This window comes from Argopecten irradians, chromosome 12 (assembly GCF_041381155.1).
Source record: "Argopecten irradians isolate NY chromosome 12, Ai_NY, whole genome shotgun sequence".
Classification (NCBI taxonomy): domain Eukaryota; kingdom Metazoa; phylum Mollusca; class Bivalvia; order Pectinida; family Pectinidae; genus Argopecten; species Argopecten irradians.
The window spans coordinates 29,056,885-29,065,689 of NC_091145.1; the positions used below are offsets into that span (position 1 = coordinate 29,056,885).

Genomic DNA, 8,805 nt, shown 5'->3' on the forward strand with positions numbered 1-8,805 from the left:
CGCGTGACTTCTTTTGATTAACAATTTCAAGATGACCGAAACATCCGGAAGTTAATCTTCCTTTTGAATTCATACGTGTCACACATTTTTCTCATATCAATATCTAAATGAAATGTGCTACACACACTGATAAAAATATATACACAATATAACTTTAATATAGCTTTAAAATTTTACTTTTGAAAGCTCAATGTATTTACAAATAATCTTTAGTTTCATAAGGGTAAAATATCCCTTATGGTAAATTATTATTAAAAACTGTTATAGAAATTTTGCCTTTAATGATATATACCTTATGACATTCAATGTCCTTCCTTCAAATGTTTTTCTTTCTTTTTTAAGAAAAGAAGGAGGTGGTCTCTTTGCCGTGCAGGTATTGCAATTTGCTTAATGTTAATTGCATTCCAATACATGAACAGAGAGGATAGTTCATCTGTCATGCCCCCGGACAAGTCCCCAGAAACTAAAAGAACGGATATAAAGACAAGAATAAAAATTCACGACATTCCTTATACAAAAGCTAACGACATTCCTTATACAAAAGCTAACGACATTCCTTATACAAAAGTAAAAAATATTCTCCATACAAAAGTTGACAACATTTCTAGTACAAAAGTTAAACTAGACCACTCACCATTACGGGCTCTACCACTGAAAGGATACATCGTTTATGATTGTGACGTGCAACATCCAGGGGACTGCGGAGGGTGGTCAGACCGAATGTCCGGTATGTACAGTGCCTACGTCATTTCCGTTATTGTGCGAAAACATTTTCTCATTAGATACTCAAAATCTGGCAATCTGGAGGATTATCTGAGTCCGATTTCATTTGATTGGAGATACAACTCGTCCATTCTGGAAGGAAAATCGTGGAGCTATCAGGACCTATTCAGCACGGTCCCTAAGGTTATTGGAAGAGGCGATTTAGCAGGTCTACGTAATCTTTTTTCCAGAGATGTTAATTTTGTCCGCTTTAACTGGGACTATACTAATCACTTCAGAAAGTTTAGAAATATCCAGAATGTCATTCCATGGATGCTTCAGTTACATTACGCAGACATTTATTATGAATTTTTCCACACTCTTTTCAAGCCTACAAAGAGTGTCAATGATGAAGTGGAATTGCTTGTAGGAAGTGCTTCCAAACTTGCCTGTGCTCATATTCGTATGGGTGGAAGTGCGACAATACCCGGGGATGATATACACACGAAAAAGACACAACTGAAAGACATTTGGAATATGCTTAAAACGTTAGAAAATAAAAACTACAGTATTTTTGTTGCGACAGATTCTGAAGATGTACGTAATCAGACTAAATCGTTATTCGCTCATCTACTTGAAGCAAAAGGAAGAATCCTCCATATAGACTGGAAAGTTAAAGGCGGCGGTCTAGCTAGCGGCTACAGGAGAGTTGTGGTAGATTTTTTCGCTCTTACGAAATGTGATGTGATGATATTGACAAAAAGTGGATTTGGAATGATGGCTGTCTATCTGAATACCAATGTTTCTAGCATCTACTGTCTGACAGAAGAAGAGCTTGTGCCCTGTTCACGATATACTATTAACGATTACTATCCGGGCGAGGTACTCTCCCCACGCTAATAGATTGCTAAGAATGGCTATGTCAAAACTGGAGGATGTCTCAGAAAAGATTTTAGAACAAATGGTTTTTTTTGTATCATTTTAATTTCAAATGTATGTTTTTTCATAACTTGCATAGTCAGCTGTAAGTGCGTTATACTATACGGTAACCACACTTTCCCTATGTCTATATAAGTTTTACACGAACATCTACCAGAGCTAGAGCTACTAATTCTTTGTTAAAATGTTACCGTTATGCACAAGCGATCACGCTTTAGTTTGATATCATTGGTATTGAATGCTATGCTGTTTCAGATTTGTGAAGTGTGTAATTGGATAAATTAGTATGGCATCCACGAATATTCTCGAAATATCTATATTTGAATATTATATTTAAAACAGCGAGTTGATAAATCGATAAACATGTATGGTTCTATTCCAATTAGTGTACTTGGAGAATTTCATCGTTAATAGCATAGTGTGTAGAGGTATGGATGGCATATGAACGCTATAATCTTTATATGTTGAGTAGATCGAGCTCATATCATCAAAAAGGCATACTATCGATTATATTTAGAATTAATATCACGTTTTTGGGGAAACACACACTGTCACGTGTTCATTTAGAAATGTTGATAGAGTTACAGTTACATGTATTAAGGACAATGTATACATATGTCCTGAACGGTGTGCTACATCCCCTGACCCTTTCATAAAACTGATCTTGTGTATACATGTTTCATATTTATTTTGTTCGTATCAGTTATATTAGGGAAGATGTAAGGCTATGTCTGATGTCTAATCCTCTACTGACATAAATCGTCGTTTGCAAATAAAATATTTGAAAATGATTTCATGTTTTTCTATTCTATTAAACATCGATGATTCCACGTCCTTTAATTCTAACAAATATCATTGGTTTCATGTTACCCAATTAGGATAAACATCGATGGTTTCATGTTTGCCAATTAGGATAAACATCGATGGTTTCATGTTCCCCAATTAGAATAAACATCGATGGTTTCATGTTCCCCAAATTAGGATAAACATCGATGGTTTCATGTTCCCCAATTAGGATAAACATCATTGGTTTCATGTTACCCAATTAGGATAAACATCGATGGTTTCATGTTTGCCAATTAGGATAAACATCGATGGTTTCATGTTCCCCAATTAGGATAAACATCGATGGTTTCATGTTTGCCAATTAGGATAAACATCGATGGTTTCATGTTCCCCAATTAGAATAAACATCGATGGTTTCATGTTCCCCAAATCTACCTTACTTCCTTCTTCCTTCCATAATTTTGATTAACAATATGACCGGGTAGCCATATAGTAAATTCACATAGACTCTAGAATTACTTGTATAATTAAAATAGATGCTTTCATGTTCACAAATTTTTCTTTACCGCAGCAATTTCATCTTCAGTAATTTTGACTAAGAATATGATCGGTAGTGATACAGTAAAATATAGACTCTAGAATTCCATGTTTCTCAATTCTAATAAACATCGACGGTACTATATTCCTAAATTCTTATTAGTATTGAGGAGTTCATCTCTGTAATTCTTATAAATAATATGACCGGGCCGCGATGCTTTAAATTGCCATAGACAATTTTGGCAACACTTCAGTTTTCAATACATCCACAGGTTGAAATATTGTTATTTATTGACAGCATATCGATACCTGAATATACCTGGAGTGTTACAACGATAACAGTCGCGAAGTCATATTCATATATCATATACTGGTTTATAAAAGAATGAAACTGAGTTGAAATAATGAATTATAGATCAACCATAACTTGTCAAAGATAAAATCAGAAAAAATAGATGTCCTGTAGTAGCCTAGCGAACACTGTACAATTTTTACAATAAACCATCGGTGAATTTCATTGTTATTGTTGTAACTATTATTGTAGCCTTAAACGAAAGCAACCCTGTTTTAAGTTTTAACTTCAACTTCAAATTCTGAAACTAGAATGTGGTGCAATACAGATGCTAGTGTGTTAAAAACGATTTTTTGAATGCAGCTTTGGATTTTCATTATCAGAACATGTGATTTCAAAATAATGACAAATATATGAATATCAGCTTTAAAAATTTATAAACCGTATGATATACGTATTGACCCCGGGGAAAATATACCTGTTAGTCTTCTGACAACTGGAGAGGGATTCTATAACTTTCACCATGTTTTTCCACAGGACTATCGCACGAGCGATCACGGCTGGAGATTTAATTTATGCACGTTTTTATTGATACGATAGCTGTTATTGGTCAGGTCACCGATAGACGTTTCGTTTCAGATGACGTCATCAGAAAGAGGCTAAAACGAACTGGATCCACAGAGATTCACTGACGTAATGATATAGAGACCAACCATATAAATGCTTTAACTTAGACCACAGTGTTATAGTTTGCTAATATAATACTAATTAATGTGCAGGTATCAATGCAGCACGAAGAGGTACAACATTACAAAGTATTTTGATGTGTGGTTATGAAGGATAGGGATATTCTACCCGAGGGTCACAAAATGTAGTAAAACCCGAGGCTTGCCGAGGGTTTTGCAACATTTTTTGATCCCGAGGGTAGAATATCCCTAACCTTCATATCCACTTATGAAAGAGTATTTTTCTTTCATACCTCAACGTTTTATTGCAATTTTACAAACTATGATATCCCGTCATTTTGAAAATTCGAAGAAATCTACGGCTGAAAGTCAATTTTTCTTACATGAAAAATTACATGATATTTTCAACAAAAATTCCGTTGTTTGCATTTTTATAGTAAAACCAGTCAAGTTTGTGAAAAAAAAATGATAAAAACTACAGAGGAAATAGAAATTTTGTTGACGCTGTGACGTCACGAGGCTTTATTCCATGGGTAGCCATGCAATACAGCCTCAGTCGGCATGAGTGTATTGCCCTAGACCAGCCAGTATTACACCCGTAGGTATGAAAGAAATCAAAGTATTTTGCTGTGCTTTGTTCTGTGTTTTTCACATACCTGAGTCACTGAAGGACATTATCTACAATCAGACCGATCATATTTAATCACCTGCTTTAACGTGCTGAATAACTTGTTCAGATAGGACAGGAAATGATCGGTTTCTCAGGTAGATTATGTTTCCTTTAAACCAGGACAATACAGTTTATTTTTATAATTATCATCCTGTTGCTGACCTGACATTTTTTGGGTAGACTACCTTTTCACCTTAATACAAAGACTTGAGAAAAACTCACTGATAAAAGTTAGCTACCATTGACGCAAAGACGCAATTGCGTGCACATCAATCAATTCTAAAAAAAATGTTCGACTTGGGACCCCCCAAAACACAAAAATGATCGCGCCTTCGGCGACATTTACAATTCGAATTTCTAAATATGAAATGAAGAGATAGAACGACAACTCTGTTACAACAGAGTTTTCGTTCTAGAACGAAATGTTAACACGGCTAAATAAACCTATCAACCCGCTTATTTTCGCGATTTGGGTAATAAGGAAACTAACCGATATATTTTGCTGAAATTTTGAATGTAAGTTAATCTCAGCGTGATCTATCGATTGAAATAATCGTGTCAGCTACGAAAATTCATTAAAGGTGATATTTTTTAGGTCAAACAGGCAAAAATCGGCATTTTGATCACTGGTTTCTGTTTAATTCGTCCTAGTGAAATAATTAAAAAACTTAACAATCTGAGACTCTACATTTAAATAGTCCTTGTAATTCTGAACAAAACGGTATGTCTGATTTTTGGAAATGTTACATACAACGACCCCAATACAGTCTTGAATAATGGTGGTATTTCGCAGGTTCTCGGTAAATTTCCACAACAGACGAGATATTTCGGGGTCCCAGGCGCCTTCCTTCGGAGCTATTCTGAACGATTGGACCGGCAAATGTACCATTTAAAAATGAGTGATATTTATGAAATTTTCTGTGGAACTAACTAAAAATCTTAAAAATGCGTAAATAATTTATGCACTGATCATCACATTAATGTTACAAAATGCGCTCAAAAAGTGCAACAATGAAATGGAGCTGTGTGCACCGTCTCGAATGCACAAAATCATGGCGCAGACTATCGCGCCCCCTGTGAGGAATGTGTATTGTTTGTATCCGGTTGAGTAAAAACGTTGAAGCCGCCTTGATGTTCAAGTTAAATCCGGCATTATCAGGTAAGTAATTGTTCATTTTACTTGTTATAGACATCAATATCGTTATCGGTGGATATTAGTATTATCAGATATATTTGATTGTTTTTGTAGGCCTGAAATATAACGTTAGGTAGGCTACTGTTTACAATCTGTTTATGATCATCATCGCGAGTGACTGTCTGACAACAGGACCATGCATGCGTTCTAAATCGTGGCTTAACAGCACGTAAACTGACATTTGTACTGCCTTTGAGGCATATGCCGTTTGAATATATGTATCTCCTAATATATTGTTTGATCATATGATTAAATTGCTAGTAGTTAAACCATAAAGTAATGCACATGTCGTTTCGTTAGTGCGTAGGCTCACATGTAGCGTACACACACACACACACACACACACACACACACACACACACACACACACACACACACACAGTAGCTTCGTTACATGTCATTTCGGTACATGCGGAAGTCTTTTCGGTATCATAAAGTAAACATGGCGAAATGACTTTCAGAAGGTACCGAAACGCCTTTAAGTAATCTGAATATTAGACAACTAAAGAAAACAAACCAGAAAAAATAGTAACAATGAAGTTTGACAATGGATATGATCAACATTATTACATGTAGATACATGTACATTTGTATGCACTGCAGTTTTACATGACACATAATAATTGCTTAGGCTTAAGTTACTGTACAGACTGGGTGGGTGAGGTCAATAATGTTAACAATGAAAATTCATTTCACAATTTTGCTGTGTTGTGTATAGTGATAGTCAACTACTGCGTAATAATTAGGATGCCGACAGGAATCTTCAGATTGACCCGCGTTGTGAAAATTAGCATACCCCGGTACATGTATAATATCACACTGACCCATTTAGCAATGTTATATACGGTCATGTCATAAATTTTGTAAGACGAACACTATTGTGGCGTCGTAGATATTAATGACGTCTGTGATGTTGTATGATTATCTCGGTTGAATTCAAGCCTGATTTCGCCACTCTTACATAAAACAGAATTGAAAGTAATCCAAATTTTGACCCAGAGCTTAAGCCCTGGCTATTCTCTCAAGGATTCAATAGGTCTAGAGTTAAATCAACAATGTTCAAGAAAATTTGTAAGATTTTTCCTTGTAAAGGAAGTTGTTGATATCTTCTTGGTGCCCCCTGTACTCTGATCTGGTGGTCATTTAATACATTTATTGAGGTCAAGGTGCGCTTTAAACTAAGCACCATGGATGCCCTTTTTTCCTGTCAGAATTACTGAAATTTTGACTATGTTTTGATTAATACTAGTTATGTGATAAAAAGAATCTTACACTCATGGCTACATCATTTGAAATTTATGAAATTTAAATTGATAAAATTTGATATACCACGAGCCTTTAAGGATATTTTGACATTTTATTTCCAAGATAACAACAGTTTTTCTGGGTTTTTTTAATATCATACAGTATCTAGGTAAAAGGCGACCTAGTTATAACACTCACTATACAGTAGTGAATGTCAAACTTGTAACAGCCTCATCAGTTTTAAGCATTTTAGAAACAGATAAATTTTGAATTTGAGAAATTTTTTCAAATTTTTTCTAAATCAAAAAATTTTTTTTTTTAAATTAATAAATTGAAAGCTATTTCGGTTAAGGTATAGACTTTTAAATATATGTATATGATTTGCTTGCTCTTGACATTTTTTTCATCTGTAATGAATAACACTTGGAAACAGTAACTATTTTAAATACTAGTACCTACATGTATATACAAAAAAATGTGTGTATATATAGGTAATCTTCCTCAATATAAAAAATAAATATGCTGTGTTATCTATTCATGTAAATGATTAATAAAACAAAAGAGAAGCATGAAAGGTATACCAGGTAATTCATTTCTGCGTATGTATAAAAGCTACAAAAAGATCCTTAATGTGATGATTTATTTAACTGATTTTCATATCCTTCAGCAGTATCAAGGATTTAAAATAATTTAATTACCTGGTACCATATGTGTTTCCAATTCGGATGTAGAATAGAGTTCTCTTTTTTATTAGTTTAACGTCCTATTAACAGCCAGGGTCATTTAAGGACGTGCCAGGTTTGATGGTGGAGGAAAGCCGGAGAACCCGGAGAAAAATCACCGACCAGCTGTCAGTACCTGGCAAATTCTCCACATCGGATTCGAACTTGTGACCCAGAGGTGGGCGGCTTGTGGTAATATGTCGGGACATCTTTACCACTTGGCCACTGTGGCCCCACGAATAGAGTTCATATAAAAGGTCTCATAAATGTTATGATAATTAGAAAGATTGGCACTTATTAAGTTATATAACCCATTACCCTAATTGCCAAACATGAAATTCCAATTAGCATTATACATTTCCAAGGCATTTGTTGATTAAAGCATATTATATTGTTAAATATCTTATGTAAGTATGATCAGATGCATGTACATTTGTATACCATCAAGGGTTGAAAATGACAACTGACTTAAAAGGGTACGTGGGTTTTTAATTAAAAACTTTATATTCTTTAAATATTCACATGAACAGTTTTCATTTGGATTGGATAAAGGGAGGTAATTGGCTTATTTGTTTATTTTTTAAGGTATTTTTTCTAGCAAAATGCTCAATATCACTAAAAGAATTTGCGAAAACAGAGAAATGTATGTTTTGTTATGGATTGAGTATTCGGTCAGACCAATATTGTCTATATTATGACAATTTTTTTTATCTACATGAGGAAAAACAGTTTCTTATTGATAAAATGGGGGTAGCAGAGACTTTTACATGATTATTCGTGTATATACATGTATACATGTAAGTACATGATATTTTTCAAATCTTTGATGCCATGTCATTATGAAACGAAATAGTCCATATTAAATGAATTCTGGTTATTTTAGCTTGATTATAGCAGTAGTTTTATTTTGTTTTTTTTTCTCTGTAAAAAACTGTTTAACATTTCTTGTTCTCTAAAATGTATGTGTTTGTAAGAGAATGAGTGTCCAGCTAGGCGATATTGTCTATTATTACCAATTTTTTTACTTATTT

At 34.3% G+C, this 8,805-nt stretch overlaps 1 protein-coding gene across 1 annotated transcript; it reads left to right on the forward strand.

The window, feature by feature from the left end:
- Positions 1-304: 304 nt before the first annotated feature.
- On the forward strand, positions 305-2,432 carry LOC138336841 (uncharacterized). The gene has a single exon (XM_069286434.1). It carries the CDS (start codon positions 391-393, stop codon positions 1,600-1,602), a length of 1,212 nt encoding a protein of 403 aa, XP_069142535.1. The 5' UTR covers positions 305-390; the 3' UTR covers positions 1,603-2,432.
- Positions 2,433-8,805: the final 6,373 nt, after the last annotated feature.

What these genes read in the sequence shown, in the direction of transcription:
- LOC138336841 (XM_069286434.1), top strand. Translation starts at nt 391, where the DNA reads ATGTTAATTGCATTCCAATACATGAACAGAGAGGATAGTTCATCTGTC.